Below are 27,541 nucleotides of genomic sequence, written 5' to 3' on the forward strand. Positions count from 1 at the left end.
GCCTCAGAAATGCCCTGGCCGGTACTTGTGGGACTGATAATAAAAAGTGAAAGTGAACTGAAGCCTAGGAATATGCCTTTTTGGCCTTTATCGAGGAAGCTATAAAAGACCTTAAGGAAAGAAGCATTTGAAGACAAAGCACCTTTCTCATGCGTACAAGTTCAGAGCTGAGGTGAAAAGGACAAAGGCAGACAGCCACGGTGGGGCCAGCTGATGGGCTGCACCATGGCTGTATTAAATAACAAGCTAGTTATAGTAGAGTTGCTAACTTTTACTTAAGAAAATACCTACCTCCCTAAAAAGGAGTGAAATAATGCCACTTGCAGCGACATGGATGGACCTAGAGATTATTGTACTCGGACAAAGATAAATATCATTTACACGTGGAATCTAAAAAAGTGATACAAATGACCTTATGTACAAAGCAGAAACAGACTCGGATTTTTGAGAACAAACTTCTGGGTACCAAAGGAGAAGGGAGGGTGGATAAATTAGGAGTTCGGGATTAACAATACACACGACTACATATAAAGTAGATAAACAACAAGACCTACTGCATAGCACGGGGAACTGTATTCAATATCTTGTAATAACCTATAATGGAAAAGAATCTGAAAAAGAATATATATATTTTATCGACATTTATGCCAGTGCTTTGAAGGAAAGTCACACTCTCTTGAGACCATCGTGGCTGGGGAAGTAGCAGTCAAAGTTAGAGACTTCTGAGTAGAATAAATTACTCAGGAACGCTATGTTGGAACCTTTGGTCTGAAAGTAATTATGTTATACAGGTGAATTCTTGCTAGAAGAGGAACTGGCAACTACTACGGTTGAAGAACGTTTCACATTCTCATTAATTCTCACTAGAATCCTCTGAGGCGAGGGGTCGTGATGATCTCGTGGTAAAGATGAGAAAGCCAAGGCTTTACAAGGTTGAGATTCACCCATTCTGCATTCTGACTTTGCGTCCTGTGTTCTTTCTTCTGCACCCCAGTTTGATGGAGATGGTATATTAACTTGGTTCCTGAAAGTTCCAGCTTGGCTTTCTCCCAGGTAGGAAAGATAATGCCCTCAGCAAGCAATAAGGAAGAACTTGCTAGGTCATCACCTTGACTTTAGGCCAAGAGACCTTTTCTGAAGCCTTAATTCTTGCCTTAGTGATTCTACCTTGTCTTTGATTCTGATCACTAGTTAAGATCTTAAAGGAGAGTTTTTCTTCTGTCTTTTCTGTCACTCTCAGCCAATTTTCTTTTGATATCTCTGCTTTCAAATTTTTCCACCTTCCAGCATTTCTTCCTTTTCATTTTCTTATTCTAAAATAAGGAAGGCTTGGGAGTTCCCGTTGAGGCACAGTGGAAATGAATCTGACTAGGAACCATGAAGTTCCGGGTTCGATCCCTGGCCTCGCTCAGTGGGTTAAGGAGCCGGTATTGCTGTGAACTGTGGTGTAAGTTGCAGATGCGGCTCGGATCTGGTGTTGCTGTGGCTCTAGTATAGGCTGGAGGCTACACCTCTGATTCAACCCCTAGCTTGGGAACCTCCATATGCCGCAGGTGCGACCCTAAAAAGACAAAAAAAAAAAAAAAAAAGTAATGAAGGCTTAATTCACACTATCTGGAAAATAAAAAGTATGGGGAAAAAATCACTTAGTGTCACCCTTGCTGCTGTGGCATTCTGATGTACCTCTAATTTCCCCTGAACAGGTGTTTCCTCCAACCAATATGGGTGTGGTCTTCCCTCATATATGTTTATATTTAAAATCTACTTTTATCAGAAGTTACCGCTTTGGCAAGGTGGGTTAAGGATCTGGTGTGGTCTCTGTGGTGGCTCAGATTCGATCCCTGGCCCAGGAACTTCCATACGCCTGTGGGTGTGGCTGAAAAAGGAAAAAAAAATCTTACTTTTGTCATTGACTGTACTAATATTACAATTCCCCACTTATTAAAAATTTTCATGAATGTAAAATTAATATTTACAGTATTCCATTGCATAGACTTATAAAAACTTGACATCTCTGTCTTTGTATTAGTTACGGTTCTCCTGAGAAACAGAACCAACTCCAGCCAGCTCAGCTCAGAAGCGTGCTGGCCCAGTTCTAAGGCAGGGAATCTGCTGTCTGCTTCCTGCTGTGTGCAGTGTGGTGGCGATGTGTTCCCATAGGTGCCTTTTTCACCTTGCCAGGCGGTTGTTATAGTTTACCTGGTATGATCTTCTATGTATAAACTCCCTAGCAGGACACACCTGTATGACACAGCACGGAGGCAAACGGCAGCGGAGCTGACTTCCTGATTATGGAGTCTCCTGTCCACTTGCTGTTCTGCTTGCCTGGTTCTGGGGCTTCTTCATCAGAGAATGGGAAGGTGTACGTGTGCACAGGTGTGGGTTCCTGTGGTCTTTTGAAGCGGGTCTTCTTTCTGCCCTCCCTCTCCTCTTTGTTGGGGACTACGGGCTCAAAAAGCTGGAGGCATGGTAGGACAACAGGGTAGATCTCCTTGCTTATTGGGGAAGCTACCCAATATTTTTTAAAGGACCAGGAGTTCCCCCCTTTGAAAGAAAAGCCAAACCAGATAAATAGCAAAGAGGGAGATAATTCTTGGAAATGCAGTGTGACTGATAACAATAGAACTAGGTGTATGAAGGAAGCCCCCAAGCGTCACATATAGAGGGGGTGGAAGTTGTGTGTTCTTGGATTTTCCTTCTTCTCCTCCTCCCCCTCCCCCTCCCCCTCTTCCTCTTCCTCCTCCTCCTTCTTCTTCTCTTTCTTTTTAGGGCTGCATCTGCAGCATATGGAGGTTCCCAGGCTAGGGGTCAAATGGGAACTGCAGCTGCCGGCCTACACCACAGCCACAGCAATGCCAGATCCGAGCCGCATCTGTGATTTATGCTGCAGCTTGTGTTAATGCTGGATCCTAACCCACTGAGCGAGGCTAGGGATTGAACCCACATCCTCATGGACACTATGTCAGGTTCTTAACCTGCTGAGCCACAACAGGACTCCCTGTTCTTGGCTTTTCCTTCTAATCAATAGTCTTGGGAAACTGTTGATTAGTAATTCCAGGAAGGAAAAAGAGCCAGAGAAGAGAACATCATTCAAGATGTATTATTTCCTTGCTTTTGAGGTTTGCATGTGGTAGATGGAGGATGATAGAATCGGTAACACGATAAATAGAATGATAATTGTAATAACAATAAAATGTCTTGAGTTTGTGCAACACTCAAAGGACATAAAACATGCTCATATCTGTGGTGACGTTTAAAATCGGATGCTGCTGGGTTGAAGTGACATTGCCCCCTCTTGGCTTGGTGTCTGGGGGCCTGTCTGCCTCATGTTCCTTTCACCCCTCTAAAGAGCAGGCTTTTCAGGAGGAGCCAAGAGTCAATTTCGGTTTCCTCATCTCTCTTGTACATCATGCACGTTTCAGGAATTCCTGCCTAAGGGTAAATAAAGCAAGAAAAGCTGATAACGCTCAGTTCTGCTGTCAAAAGATTTTGTTTAAACATGGTTAGGACTCCCAGGCAACACAGCAGAGCCTTTTTTTTTTTTTTTTTTTTTTTGGGTTCAAAGTGCATTTCGGTCCCTTCAAGCCCTGAGTCTCTAGGAAGGTGGAGGAGGGCGAAGATCAGAAAGGTCCTGATCCTTCCATATATGAGGAGAACGGGAGGACAAGGGACCATCTCAGGGTAACTCCTCTCCTCGCTGCCTTATCTGCACCAGGAGACATCACTGGCTGAAGACGAGTTATTTCCACAGGTTGGATTCCCTGGCCTTAAAGGGGCCGCCTCCCAGTGAGTCCCTTGGCCGGTCCTCTCCGGAGTGTGCTTCAGGAAAAGGGGAGCCCCAGGCGCTCGGAGACCCAGCATGGCAACTCTAATTATTAGGCTGGCGATCTGGCCCCTGGGGGCTCTGGCCCCTTCCTGACTATCGGGCTCACAGTGCAAGATTGCTGGTCCTGGAAACCCGGCCCTTCCCCTCAAAACTGCAGATAGACATAGGATTGGGCTCAGATCCAGGAAAACGAACAAAGGAAATGATCCAAGATCCCATCATCTGGTGAGTACTGGAGAGAGTTTAGGATCCTGTGCTTATGTTCAGAATCCATTTTGAAAATCAACATGCAGACATGGTTCTCTGAGACCTTTGAGAACCCACAGCAGATTCTTCTCACCTGTTCTTTCCAATTTATGGTGTAATTGTTGGTGAAAGTTTATTGCAGCGTGATGGGTTCCGTGATTCCTTCAGACTGTGACATATTTCTTGACACTGTGTTTTGTCCGTGTGAGTGACAGCTGCATATGTGTACTGAAATAGATTAAGGAGCAGTGGGTTTCTAGTTAAAAGACTGGAGGATGAAACCTTTCTTGGCCATTTACTTGCCTTTTTTTTTTTTTTTTTTAACTCTGGCTAATTTAGGACAATATTCTCTCTGAAACACTGTTTCCTCCTGAGTGTGAAAGTGCCTAGGCTAACATATGCATGTTATAGCTGCTCCAAATATGTTCATTGGATTGAAAACAGGAAGGCCAGCATGTTTTTCAGAATGTCGGAGATAAGTAATGGAATCCTCTAGATCTGAACTGTTGGAGCAGTTCTATGCTTGTTTCCAACATGGTCACTCCATTAGATGAATTGTTTTGGCTAGCCGCTCAGGGGTAAGGATGACGGGGGAAGAGAAGGGAAAGCTGAGTGACTAAGAAAGCAGACTGTCTCTGTCTCTGGGTGCCCTCTCCATATATTTTATCTTCCTTGCTTTGGGTCTCTGTGTCCTCTGCCCCATAGCCCACAGCTCTTACTAACTCCCTCAGCTCAGTGTGGTGTCCATGAGGCGGTGGGTCACTTGTCTGTATGAAGAAGACGCGACTAGCAAATCCACTTGTGCCAAGATGCAGGTGATGAGGTTGAAGGGAGGTTGGTATAGCAGATATCACACCTTATTGGAGTGGGACCAGGCATCGAATATTCAAACAAAGAATTTCTCACAACACATAGGGAGAGCACAGGAGAATACATCTAACTTTTAAAGATCTATTTGTCGATGTATTTTGGTAAGAAGAGCTTCGTCTGGACTCATGAGTAAATTGCTGATTATGGCTGGGTCGTTGTTTTGCTAACGGAACAGAAATGTCACTAATGATGAGAATTGTGTTATTGTTGCAAAAAGAACCATTTTCTTTGTGCGTAATAAAGCAGATGCAAAGACGCAGCGTGGGCATTGTTCTTACACTGTATATATGTGTAAGAATTTGGATAGTTAATATGAATGTTTGGGTCAATTCTAGTTGTGATTATTAACTTCTGTGTTTTCAGACCACAGTCCTGCAAAACTTTAGGGTGGATTTCACCTCTGATTTTACTCTTTTTTTCTTCTTCTTTGTATCTTCTTCTTGGTGCTCTTTCTCCCTCTCAATTCTCAAGTCAAGAGGGGAACTCAACGTCTTAAGATGCTATTAAAAAGTCAGAAGCAATTGAAAAGAGAAAAAAATAAGGAATGATAACCACAAATAAGGCAATAATATTGTTTTAATTAGAGCACTGCCTGAAGAGATTGGCACTATAGGTACATGCCAAATCTACTTAGGCAAGCTCTGTACATAGTTTCCAACCATCAAATATAGTTATCATAATGAACAATTTCGCGACCTCACTGGACCCATGATTCCAGTGCCCCAATTTAGTAAACATGAGGCACTGAAGAGAGAACTTGAAATCTGCTATTCACTGTCTGAATTAGCTTTGTCTAAAAATGAAAGTATATGTTTCATTCAGAAAATAAATGATAGACAGTGAAAGAAAGTTAGACGTGCTTAAGAACCGTAGCAGAGGTAGACTTTTCTCACATAACCCATTTACCATTGTTCAGACAGGTGCTGGGAACATTAACTTGAACCCTGGAGCAGGAGTCTTGGGTGGGAGGAGAGACTTTAAAAGTAATTGAGAAACAGAGTTCCCGCTGTGATGCGGTGGGTTACAAATCTGACTGCAGGAGCTCAAGTCAATCTGCAGAGGTGCAGGTTCGATCCCTGGCCTGGCACAGTGGGTTAAGGGATCCAGCATGGCTGTCGTATAGGTCACATCTGCGGTTCAGATTCAGTCCCTGGCCCAGGAACTTCCATATGCTGTGGATGGGCCATAAAATTAAAAAAAAAAAAAAACAGTGATAATTTGAGAAACAGTGGCATGAAAGCATTAGATGTAGGATAGTGTTTTATATACTTACAGATTTTACAGTCCAATTAAGAGAAGCAGTAACCAACGTAATTTTTTCTTTTAACACAGTGAGATATAGTTGAAGGGACAGAGAACTGGTCATATTGTACAGAAATGTTGGTCAAATGAGTTAGCATTGAACCCATAGAAAGGGTCATTCTGGAAGGTTTTGGTATCTATTCAGGCCATATGTTAGGTTGGCACAGAGTGGGAAGGCCAAGTTATGCGGTAATTGAATATTAATTGCTGAGAGAAAAATGATATAGAGAGGAATATTGTCGTTAGAAGTGAATGTAAGAATTTTGGGGAGTTCCCGTCATGGCGCAGTGGTTAACGAATCCGACTAGGAACCATGAGGTTTACGGTTCGACCCCTGGCCTTGCTCAGTGGGTTAAGGATCTGGTGTTTCCATGAGCTGTGGTGTAGGTTGCAGACGCAGCTCGGATCCTGCATTGCTATGTGGTGTAGGCCGGCGGCTACAGCTCTGACTAGACCGCTAGCCTGGGAACCTCCATATGCCGCGCGAGCAGCCCAAGAAATGGCAAAAAGACAAAAAAAAAAAAAAAAAAAAAAAAGAATTTTGGGATCTAAGTGCTGTGGTGGGCTCTGTGTGGTAAGGTTTCCTGTGCAGGCTTTCACGGATAGGTGGGTATATCTGGTGTGTATTCCTTAAAAATTCTGGACGTGTTTTGTGTATTATGGATGCCTGTAGCCAAACCATAATCATTTGAATAAGCTATTGTGCAAACACTTGGAAAGCAAGTTATTGAGTGAACCTCACCTCACATTTAGTTCCTTGTTCCAACATCCAATTTCATTGGGCTGCCACGTATTGTTAAGCCCAGTCTCTTTGAATGATCACTACACATTCAATGATGGTGAGAACCTTGTTCGGGAAATACACCAGACAGTTGTATCCAAAGGTGGGTGCTCTGTAGCAAGTGTGTCATCCAGGTGAAAGGGTAGAAGCATGGACTTGGGTCCCCAGGTGTAGGTATGTTTGGCCATGTGCTGTCATTGGGTGTGGCCACCCTGAGCAAGTCAACGTGGGGACATAGGCACAGGGCTCTAGTGTGCATCATCAGCAGGTGTGTAGTTTGGTTTCTGGGCAGAGTTCACAAGTTGGAGTTGGCTGCTGATTGACCCCTTTCTTCCTCCGGTGCGGGGCTAAGAAAGATTATGCTCACAGAGCCACCTCCCCGGAGAGCCAAACTCATTGAACTGGCTGCTCCCTGAAGGAAAATAATTACATCTGATAATGCCCCGAAGAGGAAGCCAGAGGAAAGAAAAACAAGAATGAGATGGGCAGGGACACATTTTCAAATTGCCTTTGAATTCTCCTAGCTGAGCTAATGTTTTATTTTTAGGACTTTCTCCTCTGCTCCACCCTCTCAAGCCTCTCTGTTTCTTGCCCTTTTACGAGTGGTTTCCCTTTTCTGGGGGGTTGTGGGAGCTTTTGCCGTGCCTTTTGGGTTTCCAAACTAGATGAGATGGACTTCACTGTCTTAGGATTCATTGACCTTGTAGGTCCTTCACTCTGTGCAAATCCATAGATAAGATTTCTTTTCTCTCTAAAATATCCCTCCCTCTGGCTGTTTCTCTGTTTACATAGGCTTCTGGCCACCAACCACACACCTGTCTCTCTGCTGAGTTGTTAGGTAATTGTTTAGCACTCATCCCCTCAGACAAGCTCAGAGTTTGAGGAATAATGAAAAGTCTGGGCACTCTGGGAGATTTGTTCAGGCACTAAGACACTCTGCCCCAATAAACAACATTGTGGTTATTAGTATCAGTACTAAAGGCAGCGTAATAATGCCAGTGTCACACAGGCATGATAGAGTATAATACTGTACTCATAACTGTGCTTATGAGTTTTAAAATTTTACTTTATTATCACATCACTACAGAGCTAGAACGTATATTTAGAGTTACCTCGACAGTGGAAAAATCACCATATTTCTTTCAGATCAATCAGAATTAAAGAGGTTGGCTTTGCTAGTCATAGAATTAGGTAACCAAGGGCAAAATAAAGTTTGTATATATGTGGAAGTGTGATAACCACCAGTTCCTTTCAGAAAGAAGAAACCAGGTCTTTGGAAATATATGCCGATTATATAGAAATATATGCTGATTGTGTAGAATTGAAAGAGATGCACATAAAAAGTCTCTGACCAGATACGTGAGAAACTAGTAACTAGAGTCTATTTGGAGGAGAATGGGGAACTAGAGAGATGGATGAGGATGAGACTTTTTTTTTTTTTTAACCCTATGAATATATTTCTTTTTTTGTTTAAAAAATAAAGAGAAGGCTTATTACTGACTGTATTTTTTCTTGACTTGTCTTTATATTGCTTTAATCTAGTATTGGTATGAATGAGTGTCTGTATCTATATATGATGGGCTGGGGAATCTTCTTGGAGCTGCAGAATTAAATAGTTTTCCTTGATACATGTTATCTACTCATCGATGGTAAGAATGTGTTGGCAGGATGTTTCAGAGGATGAAAGCAAATGCATACCTCATCTCTCTTGAAATCTTCCTACTATTATTCATTATCTGAATCAGTTTTATATAAAAAATGAAGTATTTTGCTTAACAAATAGAGGAGACGGAGAAAAAGAAAATTAGACCTCCTTAAGGACTGTAAGGGAGGTAGATCTTTGCCACATAGCCCATGGACCACAATTGCACACCATTCATAAACTTAACCACTGGAGCAGGAGTCTAGAATAAGAGGGGAAACTTTTAAAGAATTTGAGCAACAATGGCATGAAAATATAAGACCAGACCATGGCTATATAGCTGTATAAAGGAAAAATGGCCGGAAAACCTTTTCTTCAGATTTGAACATCAGAGAGATGGATAGAGATGATTTGGTGGCTCAGAGAGCTCCAGGTAGCCCTGTACTTAATAACTAGTGATCTGTAGAGGAGTTTTAAAATTCTGTCTGTGATCTATTTTATTCTTTTTCAGAACAACTCAATTCTTGAGAATTATTCTCAGCTGTGCTCTGTGCACTCTCTGTGGGTCAAGGCCTGAAGTGGACAGCTGTGTGGCAATGGGAGATGAGAGGGGTATGACACGAATGCTTTTGGAATGCAAGCTCAGTGACAAGTTGTGTAGTAAGTACAGATATACAGATATCTGTCCTCTGATTTTAGGATGATAGAGATTAAGATCTGAATAGATTCTAGAAGGGAGATCATTTGATTTCCAATAGAAATGAAGACAGTGGTGCTACAGGATTTGGCACTAGGGGCCATTGTCTTTTAAAAGTTAGGGGGGCAGAAGTCAGGGATCCAGGTGTGCTGTATCTTCCATCTCAGTAGGAAACATGAGAGAAGAAGCACAGAGCATACTTGATGGGCTAAGAGACAGGGGCAGTGGGGTTTCAGATGAGGGAGTTGATCCCAACTATGGTTCCAATGAATGGAAGTAGAGGAGTCAGAAGGAAGAAGTGATCATGCCCCATATGGTGAGCTGAGGACCTGTGGGTTGGGAAAGTCAGGTTAGGCTGCTTCCTCAATCTCTTCTCTTCTTGCTTGATTTCCTCTCTAGTTATCCAGGAGCAGCAGTATGAAATCATCGTCATCCCAGCCTTCCTGGTTGGCATCTTCCTCATCCTTCTTGGGGTCATCCTGTGGCTTTTTATCAGAGAACAAAGAGCCCAACGACGGTCTCCTGGACCCCAAGGTAACGTTCAAAAAGCATCTGGGAAGTAGCTCAAGGAAGATAAGGCTCAAGTCTCAATGAGCCCAAGTGGAGAGGTCCCTGCCAGGAGATGGGGGTATGGATCTCCCCCTCTTGAGACGGGGGTGAGCTTTCCTCTAGGAAGTCTTGAGTAGAAGTTCAATATATGCTTGTTAGCTGAAAGAATAGGCAAGAGAGGCCACATGTAACCTGTTTCTGTCTCCTTTGTCCTATAGCACTAACAAATCTCTGGCCATGTGAGTGTCTAGGATTGGGGAGGAAGACCAAACTTTTTTAGTGAGTAAAAAGCCCAAGGCTTTGTAACCAGCCTTGAAGGATGACAGTTTACTCTAGAATACATTCCAGGCTTACTCTGTGCTTCTGGAATTTATGATGAGAAGGGGTAGCCTTCATAGCAGTCTCTGAAGCATTAGGTAGGAGACGATCATATGCTGTTTTGGAGCATAGGACAGAGAATCAGCTCATACAGAAAACACAGAAAAAAGAAGGGAAAAAATCTGACAGTGACATGAAACTATAGTGGCTGATCCCAACCCTAATTCTCTAATGATTGTATCCCGATTCCCTAATAATTCACTCTTCTAGAAAAAAACTTCTCTAAGAAGTTGTCTAAACTTGCTGCCACTACTCTGCTGGTCACATTCTCTCTCTCTCTCTCTTTTTTCCCTTTTTTTTTTTCTTTTCTTTTTTTGACTGCCCCACAGCATATGGAGCTCCCAGACGAGGAATCAGATCTGAGCTGCAGTTGCCACCTAAGCCACAGTTGTGGCAATGCTGGATCCTTAACCCACACCATACCAGGGTGGGGATCAAACCCCCATCTCAGGGCCCCCAAGACACCGCCAATCCCATTGCACCACAGTGGGAGTTCCCATTCTCTTTTGAGCATATTAAAACAACCCACCAATACAGCTCTTTCCAAGATCACCAATGCAGCTATGTTGAGTATTCATCCTACTCAACCTATAAAAAGCATTTGAAACTGTTTTGCACTTCCTATTTCTTGAAATACTTTTCTTTTAAATTTACAGTCACTTCCTAAGTGATTTTATTTTCAGTCTTATGAATTCAAATGCTTTTTCTATTGCGATGATAGTCCCCTTGAACTCCAGATTCTTATCGAAACCACCTACTTTGCAATTTGGATCTAATGCACATCAAGCATGTAATATGTGTAAGGTCCTGAAATTCCCTCACAATATCTTCCCTTCAGAAGGCTTTCCTGTCTTAGTAAATGGCAAACCCAGCTCCCTGTGTGTTTAGTCTAAAATCTTGAGGATGTCTTTGGCGCCTTCTCTCACACTCCACATCCACTCCATTAGCAAATCCTGTTAACCCTGTCTTCAGAATAGACTCAAGCCACCCTCACCTCTCATAGGTAATTGTAATATACTTCTCACTGGTTTCCCTGCTTCAGCCCCTATCCTTTTATGGGGTATTCTCTTCAGAGCAGCAGAATGATTCTTTTAAGACATAAGTCAGTCCTGTCAGTTCTTTGCTTAAAACCCTCCAGTAGCTTCCCATCTTAGAATGAAAAAAGACAAAATTCTTTCCATGACCTTACATGACTTGGGCCCTCCCTGGCCTTATCTCCTGTAACCCTCCATATCCCACCTGGTTTCACAGGCACCGGTTTCCTTATTCTTCTTCAAATTTGCCAAGTATGCTCCCTTCTCAATACTGTGGCACTTTTTGTCCCCTTTTCTAAAATACCATTCCTGATACCAGTATGGTTTGCTCTCTGATTGCTTCCAGGTATTTCTCAAAAGTCATCTTCTCAGAAAGGCCTTTGCTGACCTTCAAATAAAAAATTGCATTACTGATGCTTCTTACTCCTCTCTTTTCCTCCCTAACACTCCTTACCTGGTATGCTATTATCTGATTCCTCTCTCCTACTACTAGAAAGCCATCTTCAAAGGAATCTGGATTTTGCCTATTCCTCTCACCTAGAACAGTGCCTGGCATGTAGGAGGTGATATTGTTGAATAAATGGATGCATTAATGAATGAAGGGTAACTTAATAAAAAGAATTAATCTCTTTTTTTCTAATGGAGAAAATTTGCTTAGAAAGGGGGAAAGTACCATAAGAGTTGGTTTTTTTTGTTTTTTTTTGTTTTTTTTTTTGTTTTTTAGTTGAGACTCTAGGAAATATGGAATAATTTGACTTTGGGGAAAACTTGAAGGAGAAAGAATAAGCTTAGCTTAGAGTTGAGTCGTTATCCATACCTCCCCTCCAACTTTGGAAGCCACTTGATCGACTTAAATGGTAATCTCCACCAGTAGTTACCATGCCTTTGGGTGCCTGTGGTTTAAGTACTGAGTCAAGAACTTCCTTAACTGCCTCCATTCTCTACTCAAACTGAACTGTCATCTTGAAAAAAACTGAAAGGAAATGTCATTACCAGTTTTCAGAGGTCCATCTTGAGTCATCTTAGCGTTAATGGGATTATTACATAAATTCTATAAGGTTTGTGTTAATGCTGGTTCATATTGAAACATTCAAAGGTATTCTCACAGTGGCCAGAGAGAAAATTGCTTAAGGGACTTCTTGCTGGCTTATTCCAGAGTCTGCTTTTCTGGAGCCTTCAGGCTAGGAAAAAACTGGATGGTATCATCTCTTTGTTCTAGGCACTGCCCACTGCCTCCATCGAGGGGCCTTAGCTGGGAAGAAGCAGGACATGGAGGAAACATGTTTGTACCACTAAAGGAGACATCAGTGGAAAGCCTTCTACAGATTTCCACACATGCCCTGGCTAAGCTGCAGTTGCCTCGGGAACAAGTCTCTGAAGTTCTGCAGCAAATCCACAATGGTAGTTGTGGGCCATCTATCGAACCAAGGTATATATTGGAGACCCTGCTAAGCCCAAGAGTGTTGTCGTCAAGGCTTTAAAAGGTAAAAGGAGAAGTGCTGGACTTCTGTTCCCCTTTTAACTTTTTTTACTGTGAGCCCTCACAGTGAATGCTTAACAGGTTTTGCAGACATTAAGATATTAACAGACAGTTGTGATCACAGCTGGGTGCAGAATTAGAAGGCAATAAAAAGTGAAACCTTGAAATAGAAATGTTCTTCTTCAAGTCTTTCCCTAGCTCAGCCTTGCCTATCAAGGCTGTTAGAACTGATTTTTCCATATTGGATAGTAGTTGGATGAGGATTGTGAGGTTGTTTCTTCATTTTCTTCACTGTTTGATATCTTTTCCTGCTACTGTATTTTTTTTTTTTGAGCCAGTACGCATGGTATGGACCAGTAATGATGGATACATAAGACAGAACAAGGATATGATTAGCAAGAATGTTATCAAAAGACCTAGGTAGTAATAATATTTTAATGTGAACAGAACATGTGTCTATTAGGCAGAGTTCTAAAGACCTGTAGTTCTTTGCTACCTGCGACAAAAAGACCAGCGACATTGAAGACCATCCTCTAACTGATTCTCTTCTGTTTACTCATTATCTTTTGGAGCATCCTAATGTATTCTCTAAGAATGCTTCCTGCCTCATATCTCCCATTTTATTGGTGTTACTGTGACTGCACACTCCCCATGGCTCCTTTGTCATTCACAGAATCAGCTGGGCTCCAAGAGGTACAGGATTTCTTAGGGCGAATCCAATTCTATCAGTATCTGGGGAAGCACAAGAACCTGGTACAGCTGGAAGGATGCTGCACAGAAAGGCTGCCACTCTACATGGTGTTGGAGGATGTGGCCCAGGGGGACCTGCTCAGCTTTCTGTGGATCTGTCGCCGGGTAAGTATTAGGGTAGTGGTATTAGGAAGGAGAGGCTTGACCTGGCTGATTAGCTGTTCTCAGGTCAATTAGCCTGACAAATGACAAAGTAGAGAGACATTATAATAGCCTAACAGAGTGATTATCACCATCCAATAGAATTTTTTGTGATGGTAGAATATCTGCTTTGTCCAATATAGTAGCCACTAATCACATGTGGCTGTGCAACCCTTGAAATATGGCTGATATGACTAAGAAACTGAGTTTTATTTAATTTTAAATAATATATGTTTGAATAGTCACATATAGCTAAAGGCTACCATATTGGTAATGTAGATTTAGAGAATGGACTTTAGTCTCCACCCTCTCCTAGCTGTGTGAGTTTGGGCAAATCAGCTCTCTGAGCCTGAGTTTTCTGAATTTGTATAGTGGGAGTAATAATAAATAAAATTCAAAGAAATGATATATGTAAAATATAGTGATTGGTACATAGCAAGCACTCAGAATGGTAGCTGTTATAATGATAACTGCCTTAACAACCTAACTATTGTCTGTAATAGCTTTGTTATTGGTGGTGTCAAGTATATCTTCCATTCTGTAATATCACCCTGGTGTGCCAGGGCTGAGGGGAGGAAAAATTCAGCTTGCAAATTTTTGTATCTCCAATTCACATTTTTAAAAATTAAAATGTTCAGAAGTTTCCAGGCTAAAGTGTAAGTCCTCTTCCTTACAATTTCCTGCTTCTCCACCTACTGCTCTTTTTGAAATGCTCCACATTTTCCTAGTCAGCTCCTTCCTTGCTGATGAACAAAGTTCAATATTAATCAAGACCCCTAATATGCTAATCATATTATTACTAAATGTGAGTGAAAAAGGGACCCTGTTGACCTCTTCCATCCAGTGATGCAACAGGATGATGTGCAAATCATGAGATTTTAAGCTTTTTAAAGAGGTTATCCATCACTTGGACTGTGCTTCAACCTCACTAGCTTCTTTCTATTTTTCAAATGCTGTGCTTCTTTATTTTAGATCTTCTTCACTTGACTTTCTCTTTCACCAGACTTCTCTCTTCCCCTCTCTGCAGAGCCAGGGTCCACTTACTCTTCCAATCTCACCAAGAGCTTTCCTTGCTCCTGCAACTGAAGGAGCTCTTTCCTCTACCATCTTCCACTCACGATTGCATTTCTTTCATGGCACTTATAGATCCACAACCATGCATTTATCTCATTCTGATTCACATGTGTTTGCCACAGCATAAGCTCCAGAAGGCAGCAGACATATTTATTTTGCTACTTTTGAGTTCCTAAAATGGAATCTGGCACATAGAAAGCATTCCATCAGGATGGGTTAAGTTAATGTGCTTAATTAATCTCTATCACACACACACACTGTTTCAGGAGAATCGTTGCTTTTTCCAATGGATAGTCTTATACGTACTTTTCTTTCTTACCTACTATTCTGTTCTTTCATTCTTCAATCATCTATATTCTTTATCATTTTCTTGGTCCAATAAATTATTGCATTTCTCTACATACCTGAGAATCTCTCATGTCATCACTCCTTGAATCTTATCGTCCTTATGTTTTTGTATCTTTCCCTCTAGCTTTGATAACTGCATATAAGAATGTCTCTGCTCTTATTTTTTTTTTCAGATCTGTTCATGTCATTTTGATATAATGCTTTTTTTAAATCTCTTTAGGATGTGATGACCATGGATGGCCTTCCCTATGACCTCACAGAAAAACAAATATATCATATCGGGAAGCAGGTCCTTTCGGCTTTGGTAAGGCTTGGGAAAATGATAACAGATGGCAGGGATTTTTCTTGTTAGCCTGGCATTTGATGTCATATATCTCATTTTTATATTCTCAAATGGGTATATATTATAAAGAAAACCAGATGGAAGTTGGGGGCAGAAACTGAAGCACTGATAAGTTGTTATCAATTCTTACTTATGAAATTATTTAGATAATATAATTCAGTATTGGTAATTCTAGGCACAAAGCAGTCAATTTAGGGTTTTATTTACTTTTTTTTTTTTTTTTAATCTAGGGCTGCACCCGCGGCATATGGAGGTTCCCAGGCTAGGGGTCTAATCAGAGTTGTAGCCTCCAGCCTACGCCAGGGCCAGAGCAACGAGGGATCCGAGCTGCATCTGTGACCTACACCACAGCTCATGGCAACACTGGATCCTTAACCCACTGAGCGAGGCCAGGGATCGAACCTGCAACCTCATGGTTCCTAGTCGGATTTGTTAACCACTGCACCATGAGGAGAACTCTGGGTTTTATTTACTTTTTAATTTTATTTTAATTAAAAAATTTTTGGACCATGCCCACAGCATGTAGAAATTCCTAGGCCGGGGATCAAACCCACATCACAGCTGTGAAAATGCTGAATCCTTTAACTTCTAGGCTACCAGGAAATTCCAACTTAGGGTTTTTTAGAAGGAACAGGAAGCATTTAAAAAAGTTTCTCAGTGTTAAAGATCAAAAACCAGGGCCAAGAGTTACATATCCACATAGTTTCCAATATATACTTATGTTAAAAGATTTTAAAAATGGAAAAGAGAAGCAAGTTGGGAGAAGCTATGGAAAGAGAAACTGAACGGGTGAAAGGCTACAGAACCAGAAGGAAGCTTATAGTTTGTACCTGTAAAACAAGAAATACTAGTTCAGAACATGCTAGGTTGGAAGCTTGCTTTGATACTGAATGTGATAGGAATTACATATATTTCAAAAGGGACAGGCAAAGTAGAAGAGGAGCAATACGAAGGGGCAACAGTGAGATCATTTCTTTATTTTATTTTTTGGCTGTGCCTGCAGCATACAGGAAGTTCCTGTGCCAGGGATCGAACCTGAATGACAGCAGTGACCTGAGCGACAGAAGTGACAATCCTGGATCCTTAACCCACTGTGCCACCAGGGAATCCCCTCATTTCTTTATTTTAAAATAAATAAATAGGGAAGAGAAAGAACTCAAAATTTAAGAGGGAAAAAATTATCTTTCCCAGAATTACTTAGGAAATTCAGATGACTATTTCTATGAAATTATTTAGATGATTATGTTTAAAATTAGCATTTGTTGGCATTTCCATTGTGGCTCACAGGGTTAAGAACCTGAAATAGTATTCAGGAAGATGTGGGTTTGATCCCTGCCCTCGCTCAGTAGGTTAAGGATCTGGCATTACCGCAAGCGGCAGCACAGGTTACAGAAGCAGCTCAGATCCAGTGTTGCTGTGGCTGTGGTGTAAGTGCTGCGGCTCCAATTTGACCACAGATGCAGCCCTGGAAAGAATAAAATAAAATAATAAAATAAAATAAAATAAAATAAAATAAAAAAAATAAAATAAAATAAAATAAATAAAATAAAATAAAATAAAATAAAATAAAATAAAATTAGCATTTGCTACAGAAAAAGTAAGGCCTCTGCAAAGCTACTATTCTAAGTATTTGATATATTTTGCCACCTTGAGGTATGACATATACCAGAGATCTAGATGGAATCAGGGAAAACTTAGGAAAAAAGAGGTAGTGAAGTGAGAAAAAGTTACAGGTGAAGTTCTCATGGGGCAAGGAGAGAGCACATCATACCAAAAAAACCCCTCACTATGGTGTTTGGAGGTTCTACTTGGTATGCTTCCTTGATAAAGTTAGGGTAGCAGGACAAAGGAACTTATTTACAAAACAGAAATAGACTCACAGACATTGAAAACTAACTTGTGGTTACCCAAGGGGAAAGTGGGGGAGGGATAAGCTTGGAGTTTGGGTTTAAAATACAAATACTACTGTACACTACACTGCCAATTTGTTAATAATAGACGAAATGAAGGGGTGAGAGAAGAGTGATGTGGGAGGGCTCTGGATTTTCCACTCAATTTTGCTATAAATCTAAAACAGCTCTTAAAAAAAAGTTGTTTTTTTTTTTTTTTTTTTTTTTTTTTGGCTGCGCCCATGGCATGGAAGTTCCCAGGCCAGAGATCGAACCCATGCCACAGCAGCAATCCAAGCCACTGCAGTGACAATGCCAGCTCCTTAACCCACTGTGCTGCAAGAGAACTCCTTAGTCTTTTAAATTTTTTTTTTTTTAAAAAGGAACGAAGTACTGGTATCAGTTTGCTAATCTTAAATACAATGCAAAAATGTCTGATTCTTGATAAATACTTGGGAGTGATATGCCATGATTAATGAGACTTGTTCAGAGTAGAAAATGCCCTTGTCTTTTTGAGGATTCCTAGGACTGCTTCGCCTTATCTGGAACCCAAGCCATGGCAGCTGATCCATCTTTTATGTCGACAGGAATTTCTCCAGGATAAGCATCTGTTCCACGGGGATGTGGCAGCCAGGAATGTCTTGATCCAGGCTGATCTCACTGCTAAGCTCTGTGGACTGGGCCTGGCTTATGAAGTCCACTCCCGAGGGGCCATTTCCTCTACTCGAGTCGTACCCCTCAAGTGGCTCGCCCCAGAACGGCTTCTGCTGACATCAGCTAGCATCAAAGGAGACATGTACGGTTTGTTCCTGCCCTTTGGATTTCTTCCTTTCTTGACCTGGAATGTGACTGGGTCTCTCATCAATTATGTCCATCCATGAAATCTCTACTTAGAAGTCAGACAGACTCTCCAGTAAAAATGTGTGTTAGTGACAGAGTTAGTATTTGGCACCTGCCTGAAGTCCTTTCTAGTGCCTTTTGAAGTATTCTGTCTGTATTGGGTTAGAAGCCTTAATTAGAAGAGAAAAGAAAAAAGATGATTCAAGCCAATATCTGAGGACTTAATCTATCTGAAAGAAGTAGGTCTGCTTAATCAAAAGTTTTGTTAAACTAGGCCTTATTAAAATAAAAAGAAATACATATATATATTCAATTTATTTTAACTTGAAATATATAAATGGACATTTATGTATCAGTCTTTTGGAGGAGGGCCAAGGGGATAGAACTGCTATGGTAAATGAAGGTACCTGCTGTGTTTCCTGTATAAACAGCATCCATAATAATTTACTTTTGAGTTTCAGTTTGGGATGACTCTAAGTAGAGTTAGAAACTTAAAAACAATTGTGAAACAGTTTGCAGACATTTATTGTTAATTTTTTTTCCAGTTTTCTTTTCTTTTTCTTTTTCGGATGCACCTGCAGCATATAGAAGTTCCCAGGCCAGGGATTGTATTGGAGCCAGAGATGTGACCTATACCACAGCTGCAGCAATGCTGGATCCTTAACCTACTGTGCCACAGTGGGAATTCCTTTTCACAGTTTTCTACGATTATCTCATTCACACAAGTTGATAACACATTCTTTTTAGCAGCTCAGTTTTATAGAATATTTCCAAAGCATTCAACCTAGTTTTCAGGAAGCTAATACTTTTTGTCAGGTATAATTAATCAGCTTACACAATATTTAATTGATCACATAATTACAGTTACATGTGTGATTGGCATAAGCAGGATTGCAAAAGAATTACTATTGACTTTTGGTAACTATATGACTGCTTAGAGATGCACATAGATGTAATATAGAATATCTTACTAGCCGTGAATGTTATGAGCTGTGGAGGAAATTTCGAATATCAGTTGATGAAGTGAGTCAATTATAAGACTGCATTTTTATTCCATTGCTGCCTCACTGACATCTGCTTTTTGTAGAGGTCTGGGAGTAATAAACTTAACTGGGAAATATTGCTCATTTAATGATGATATTATAGAATTGTGCGATATACATCCTTCAAATCATATTGCTTAGGCAAATACCTATTGCAATTGTGTATAAAGCTTGCTGTATTAATATTTTCCCTAGGTTTGAGCAATTAGATCTACTGAGGAAATAGCAGATAAATGATAAAACTTGCTTGGCCTTGTGGTAAGAATAAAAGCTGTAATTTCAGCAGGAAGGTATGGAAAGGATGCAAAAGATGCAGAAAGGATTTTCTATATGTTTGGGTGAATATGATTGCATAAACACTCATACAATTAAGCTGATAATAGTAAATATCTATTAATGTGTAAATGTGTAATATAGAAGAAAGACAAATCTAGTACTCAAATAGATTAGTTTCTAAGGGGGTCGGATGGAAATGCTTTCTAATGGTGCCACTGCCTTGCTTATTGTATTATTGTATTAACCACCCTCAATTTCCCTTCACTGCCTTTGTTATGGGGTTGGGTTTTTTTCGCTTTTTTTTTTTGGACCATGCCCGTGGTATGTGGAAGTTCCCAGGCTAGGACTGAACCTGTACGCAAAAGTGACAAGGCCAGATCCTTAGCCCTCTGCACCACAAGGAACTTCTTATTTATGGGGTTCTTATTGAAAGCCTTTGATCTTTAAGTGAGTGCTCTTTAGGAAAGGCAGAAATAGAAATTAAGTAAATGGCTTTGTTTCTTTTACAGTTGGTCCTTTGGGATCCTGCTTTATGAGATGGTGACTCTAGGTAAGGAGTGTGCACCGGTACAGAAATAAACGGGGATGTTTATCTGGGTGGTGGATGACACTGGCCATGAAAAGGGGTTTAAGTACAGTCTCTGAAGGTTGAACTGGGCTGACATGGAATCCAAGCTTGATTTTTGAGATACTCTCGTAAAATCATGATTCCCTCTCTATCTCTCCTCTCCCTCCTTCTCCTCTTTTGAACTTTCTTTTGTTTTTTTCCTCTTTCATCTCCCTAGGACTTTCCCATTCCAAGGGATGTCTTAAAATCCAAGAACGATCTTGCATAAACATGAAAATATGGTCTGTAGACTTATTAATCCATTCAACTGAGAAAATACAGCACCTGCTCACATTTGGGAAGTAGAGGGCGGATCTGCCGTCTCACTTTGCTTTATCTCATTACTTTCTTAAAGTAACATTATCCTAAATGATCAGTCCCCTCCCCTCCTCCAACACCTTTTTTTTTCCCCCAGAATTCTCTGTATTCTAACTTGATCACCGGGGAGCAACTATATCTACTGTTTTTCCCATGGCTCTACTTTTGCAGGCAATTACCCAGGTGGATGGAGAATAGTGTTAGTTTATAATCTAGAGAATGGAAGTTCTTGTACTATTCTCATTTTTTCCATACTAACAGGGCACCTCCCTATCCTGAAGTCCCTCCTACTAGCATCCTACAGTATCTCCAAAGAAGGAAAATCATGAAGAGACCCAGTAGCTGCACACACACAATGTAAGTGGCTTTGAAAATCTTTTTTTGCTCTTCATCAATCATTCCCTTTTCAAAGTGGCTCAGGTAATTCTCAGCTGCCCTTTCTGGGCTAAAGTACAGCCTTAAACCAAACCTATGTGGTAAAACATCATCTGCTCATATATATTATGTTCACATATATGTATAGGAACACACAGAGAATATCACAGCAACCACTGAGTACTATTTTAGAATTTTTTTTTCTTTTTAGTGCCTCATCTGTAACATATGGAAGTTCCAGGCTAGGGGTCGAATCAGCTGAGCTGCCAGCCTATGCCACAACCACAGCAAGGTGGGATCTGAGCCACCTCTGCGACCTACACCACATCTCATGGCAACACCTCAAACCACTGAGTGAAGCCAGAGATCGAACCCGCATCCTCATAGATACTAGTTGCATTTGTAACCCACTGAGCCACAACAGGAACTTCCTATTTTAGACATTTAAATTTGCTAAAGTTGATGAAGTTTAGTTCTTCTGGAAGCTTTAAGAATAGACCAACTCCAGTGCAAGTACAGTAGATTTTATCTCTTTAAATGTCAGTCTCAGAACCTGCCAGCTTCAGTTCTAATACAGCAGTTCACAAAATCCATTGCACTACAGTTGCTCACTTGTTCCTATTTAATATTTAACTTTAAAAACTTATCAACTATCTGTTTTCCCTCTTCTAAGCATGTTGGAAACCAATCAGAAGAAGGGAGTGAGAAGAAATTAAAATGATAGGAGAAGGAGGATATAAAATTGCCAGCAGAAAAGGACAGTTGGGGAGTTCCCTCGTGGCTCAGTGGTTAACGAATCCGACTAGGAACCATGAGGTTGAGGTTCGACCCCTGGCCTTGCTCATGTGTTAAGGATCTGGTGTTGCCGTGAGCTGTGGTGTAGATGGCAGACGTGGCTTGGATCCTGCATTGCTGTGGCTCTGGCGTAGGCCAGCAGCTACAGCTCCCATTAGATCCCTAGCCTGGGAACCTCCATATGCCGCGGGAGCGGCTCAAGAATGGCAAAAAGCCAAAAAAAAAAAGAAAAGAAAAGGACACTTGGTGAACCAATGTAGAGGCAGAAAATGGAAAAATTAAAAATTACACACAGAATTTTGTAACTAATAAAGTACGAAAAAGGATTGTTATAGGACATAAGAAAAACTTACATTCTTTTTTTTAAAGGCAGGAGATTAATATAATATACATCTCTATTTAAACTGCTATTTTGTAAATTTTTCAATTTGAAAGGGTAAATTTCCAGCACCTGGGTTTCCCAACATTAAACAGTAACAGTGTCAGGCATATTAAAAATGTTAAATATCACAATTATGTAAATTTATGTGTACATACATACAGTGTAGTGATACTTGGATGAATATATTAGAATGAAATTATTGACAAATATTTCTTACAAGGCTTTATACATAAAAAAGGGATGTCCTTGATACTAGGGGGAGACATTTAACTGATAAGGCACCTGGTCTTGAAGAATAGAATGTAACACTTGGATGAGGAGACATCTGAAACAACATGAAAATCAAAATCAATGTTTGAGGCAATTAGTAGAATCGTTAAAAGCTCAGATTTATCTCATAGGGTCAGAAAAACACATGTTCGGTCCTAGTCCTACGATTTTACTGTATATTGTTTACTTATCTTAAAATAGGTATAATGATAATCCCACCTCAAAGTTATTGTGAGGCCACAATGAAATAATGCATGTTAAGTTCCCCTACCATGCCTTATATAATGAGTAGGTTTTTGTAAGTGTTATCAGTATTATTAAAGTAGCATCTTACACAATGTCTCATGACAATAGTATGGGAAATACAGTGTGCTGAGGTTTAGAAGTGAAGGTGTCACAGAGAAACTGAGACTTAAACCTGTCGGAAAGGATGACCGTGGAGAGGATATTCAAGGAATTGGGCAGAGCATGAGCAAAGACCAGAGTTGAGAGTTAATAATCACATCCAGGGCATGGCAGGACACTGACTCGGCAGGAGGAGAGGGTTCCAGTTAGGCAAGGCCTATGTGGGAAGGGGCTATAGGTAGGACGTTGACTTTATATGATGGGCAGTGGAAAACCACTGTAGGTTCTTGGGCAGGAATGAGATGATGAGAAGCGGTTGAAAACAGACTGTCATAAATTCTCTAGAAACTGGATGGAAGCAAAGACAGGTTAAAGGTGGTAAATATTTTTATCTAGATGAAGGCAACTTCTTAGAGAAGCTAAGTAGTAATAATGGAGGGAAATGACCCAGATTAATGGAAGGAACCATCCAATCACATGATTTGAAATTAGTATGAATCATACCATTCCGTAACTTCTTATTTTCCTTTAATGTAGGTTATACTGGTAGATAAGTTACAGCAATGGTCTGGAATGCTGCAAGCTAATAATGTCTAAAGATGAAAACAGCTTCTGAAAGAGTTTTTGGTAATAGAATAAAAAAAAAAAAACAACCCTGTTCTATCAAACTGATTGTAGCTTAAGAAAACTTTCATCATTCCTGTTATAAAAAGGGCCCTTTTGAAAAGATGCTATTAAGAGATTTAGTGTTGGAGTTCCCGTCGTGGCTCAGTGGTTAACGACTCTGACTAGGAACCATGAGGTTTCGGGTTCAATCCCTGGCCTTGCTCAGTGGGTTAAGGATATGGCATTGCTGTTAGCTGTGGTGTAGGTCACAGATGTGGCTCAGATCCCATGTTGCTATGGCTCTGGCGTAGGCCAGCAGCTATAGCTCTGATTAGACCCCTAGCCTGGGAATCTCCATATGCCGTGGGAGCGACCCTAGAAAAAGCAAAAAAAAAAAAAAAAAAAAAAAAAAAAAGATTTAGTGTTAAGAGCATAAGAAGGAGTAACATTCTCTGGGAAGAATATGGTACCAGACAACGAGAAGAAGATTAAAGAACCGTAGGTTTCTTTTGTTCAGGTTTGTTATGAGAGGAAACATGTTCATCAAACTTTTGCCTTGTCAAGGAAGTCAATTTGTCTTGTTTCCTTTTCAGGTACGGCCTCATGAAGTCCTGCTGGCATTGGAGTGAGGGCAGCCGCCCCTCACTTGGAGAGCTACACTCACGCCTAGAAGCAGCTGCCCGAACTGCAAATGACAAGGCTGTGTTGCAAGTACCAGAGTTGGTGGTGCCTGAACTATATGCAGCTGTGGCAGGTGTCAGCGTGCAGAGTCTCTCCTACAGCTATAGTATCCTTTGAAGATCCTGGAGCAACAAGCTTCTTTTGAGAGATCATATACTCTTGGAACCAATTCCTCCAAGAACAGAGAAAAGACTTTCTAGTTGTACCTAGAACTAGGTCCTGGATCCCTGGATCCTGGATCCTCCCCTACACACTTCCCTAGATACCTGAAATGAGGCTGGATGAGGCTGCACACACCATACACCCTGGAGATGGAGAAATATGGTTTCATTTCTGCTGTCGCAATCCTGAAGGTGCAGGGTAGATGGGGCGACAGTGTCACTGCAAGGGAGTTTTATGAATCTGTAATGTTTTCTGCAGCATGGCACGGATAAGCTGGTCCCTCCGCCACAGGCTAATTTCCTCTGAAACTAGCCTGATGTTTTTTTCTGGACTATTATAAGGTCCAGAAAATTGGAATAAAATGAGGGACTAGCAAGCTGATAAAGAAGTTGATGAGAAGAAAATTAAAGGTTCTGTTTGCTCAGGAGTATAGATGAGAACCAAGGTCATCCTTCAGAGAGAAGGCAGAGGAAGGACATATAGGTCTTCAGCCCTGGTGCCTTCATGCAGGACGGGGGTGGGGGTGGGAACATGAAGGAAGGCTGCTGAGTTCCCCGTGGGGGCAGATAGGAGAAATATCATCCCCCTTCTCTAATTCTGAGACAGGTGAACCCTGCTCATACTACTTTTAACAAGAAGCTGGAAGGGTCATTTTATGATTAAGAACATTTGAGATGTATCATTCATCGGATGGCTTCTGGTCCCTATGAGACTGGAGAGACTGAGCCCAGAAAGTCAGTTGGGACAGTGATGAGTACACTGTGTATGTATTTAATTAACGGGAAATATGGAAACCAAGCAAAAGTGCTTAGTAGGACGTCTTTAACAAGGGCTAGAAAAGGATATAATCTGAGATGGGAGGATGGTAGGTTCTGCTTTTCAATCATCCAATGATGTACTGTGAAACTTATTTCATTAAATTAATATTGATGAAAGTAGGCTTTTCTAGTTGTATGGTTGCCAAAATCTCTACATAGGAAGAAATAAATAGATGGGAGTAAATGTCAATAGAAAAATTCAAGAGACAATCTACATTGTCAGAAAAGGGATTTTTCATGTGTAAAAAGGGGTAATACCTACCTCACAAGGTTGTTGCGAGGATTGAATGAGGATATGTATTTGTACGGTATCTGACACATACTATGTGCTCAATAAATGTTGATTTCTTTACTCTCCCCCTTATTATCCTAGAACATTTCATATTGTTTTTGTTTAACATCTACTGTGGCCAAGAAAGAACTGTGGTCTGTCGGTTACACCACAGGGACATGCTTAAAGATGACGATATGGTACAAATACTACATGACAAAAATGATGACTGGCAATAGTCATCTATGATTTCAAATTACTAAAAACATCAAGATGACACAATTCAGTTGAACATGTGGTCTGTGATTAAGGATACTTTGGATACACTTGAAGGGACATCTAAGGCTGCTATTGGAAAGATGACTGGCAGTTGAAAAGTTTTCCGAAGTTAGAATCCTGATGGAGTCATGATGAGTCATCCAGCTGAACAATGACTTTTGTGCCTGTGGCAAGAGCACGATGACTAGTCAGAATTTAAATGGGTGGTAAGTAGCAGTGGGGAGAAGAGAGGTAGAGTGGCTCAGTGCAAAATGATAAAGTCCTATGGGATCTCATTGTTCTCAGCTCTTCATTGAAGCCACATTGACAAAAGACTTATTCAACTGTCTTCAAAGAATTGAATGTTAAGGCCAACTTGTGAGACACCGTGCTAGGTGTTGGATAAACGAAACGGAAAGCTTTGGATTACAGTCTAGAAAGTAAGAGATGTTATATCCATCATATTTGTGTGGGCATTTGTTAATTACAACTGTGGTAAGTGATAGGAAAAAGAAGCATAGAATAGTAGAAGGGAGTTTAAAATGGGACTCCCTGAAGAAATGGCATTTACATCAAGACCTTAGGGAATGGGTGAATAAGCCTGACTATTACTGGCTATTACAGTGAGGAGAAGTCTTCTAAGAGAAGGACTACAGGTGTGAAAACTCTGAGGCCAGAAGAAAAAGCAGTGTGAGCAACTGCAAGGAGGCAGTGGTACTGGTGCAGAGTGAGGCAGGAGGAGGGTGGCGGGAGATGAAAGGGAGTACCGCTCTTTCACTTGGTGCATTAATGTTTGTTTTGGCCGGAGGCAAAGAAGTAGACAATTGCTATTTTAAATTGTATTTGTTTTCCTGGATAAAGGTCTGGAAAACTGGATATAGTAATTGTTTATTCTAAGAAAACTTGGTCCTCCCCTCACTTAGCCAGGCTTTTTCTAAAAGGAGAATTATATTTCTGGTATCTTTGACTTATCAGCCATTCCAGGTATTTTCCAAGCTAATGAATGGAAAAAAGAATGAAAATATTTACCATTTAATTAAGTCGAATCTGGTTTAGGATTTATTTTATTGTTTCAATTCCCTCCTCCTCCAGTCCTGCTTTTCCAAAGTATGCTTTATTGTTAAAAAAAAATTTCAACATAGCTAGGAACTGAGCAATTGCCCACCTGGAAACCATGTCTCACTAACACTCGGTGATGTAATTTAACTTAGACTAGGATGAACCAGGAGTTTTAAAATCATGTTCATGTTTTCAAATCACAACACTAGATTTAGGTATTTTGTTATTAAAATTGAGTAATGATATTAAAATAATATTTTCACCATTGTTAAAGGAAAAGTAAGTTAATGAATAGAATCTTATAAATCTTAATCTTGCAGTAAAACTGCTATTAAATTTTGCTCTACCATGACTCATTTAAACAAATAAATATGAATCAAATATAATGGAAGACTGGGATAATAGCTTATTATGTTTAATTTAGCAGACTGGTTTTACTTGTTTTGGAACTAAGAGTAAGTGGTTATGCTACATGTTACAAGCATATAGAATTCTCATATGCTGGAAAAATTATTAATTTGAAAAATGGAATTAAATATATCATTATGTAATAATCTAGCACTAGCTTCAAGTGCTCCCCATAGCATGAACTTATCTGAGAAAAATAGTTTGGAAGTTTTGGTATTTCTGTCTGATGGTGTTTCACTTACTAATAAAGTAACACTAGTGAGTGGTTTAAAAGACATATATGGGAGCTCCTGTTGTGGCTAGCAGGTTATGAACCTGACTAGTATCCAAGAGGATGTGGGTTCAATTCCTGACTTCACTCAGCGAGTTAAGGATCCAGCGGTGCCGTACGCTGTGGTATAGGTCGCAGATGTGTTGCTGTGGCTGTGTCTGTGGGATAGACTGGCAGCTGCAGCTATGATTTGACCCATAGCCAAAACATATATGGTTGAATAAAGACATCTGCTATGGAAAAGAAAGTGGGTGAATGAAATAAAGATGAAATAGACCGTGGTAATTCTGACATTTAAAAATATTTCAAAAACAAATTTCAATTACCTTAAAATATTGTTTTAGACCATATAGTATTCTTGACTCTGATATAATGCTCTGATCCATTTAATGGAATGAGGTAGCTC

At 40.5% G+C, this 27,541-nt stretch overlaps 1 protein-coding gene across 1 annotated transcript; it reads left to right on the top strand.

Moving 5' to 3' along the window:
- Positions 2,086–25,229, top strand: STYK1 (serine/threonine/tyrosine kinase 1). Its single transcript, XM_021092353.1, is given in 11 exon segments — positions 2,086–2,362; positions 9,179–9,327; positions 9,764–9,923; positions 12,545–12,738; positions 12,741–12,809; positions 13,479–13,660; positions 15,339–15,422; positions 17,938–18,146; positions 20,019–20,059; positions 20,695–20,791; positions 23,801–25,229. Coding segments are annotated over 11 exon segments (1,461 nt in total). The 5' UTR covers positions 2,086–2,291; the 3' UTR covers positions 24,006–25,229.

Source organism: Sus scrofa, chromosome 5 (genome assembly GCF_000003025.6).
Source record: "Sus scrofa isolate TJ Tabasco breed Duroc chromosome 5, Sscrofa11.1, whole genome shotgun sequence".
NCBI lineage: Eukaryota > Metazoa > Chordata > Mammalia > Artiodactyla > Suidae > Sus > Sus scrofa.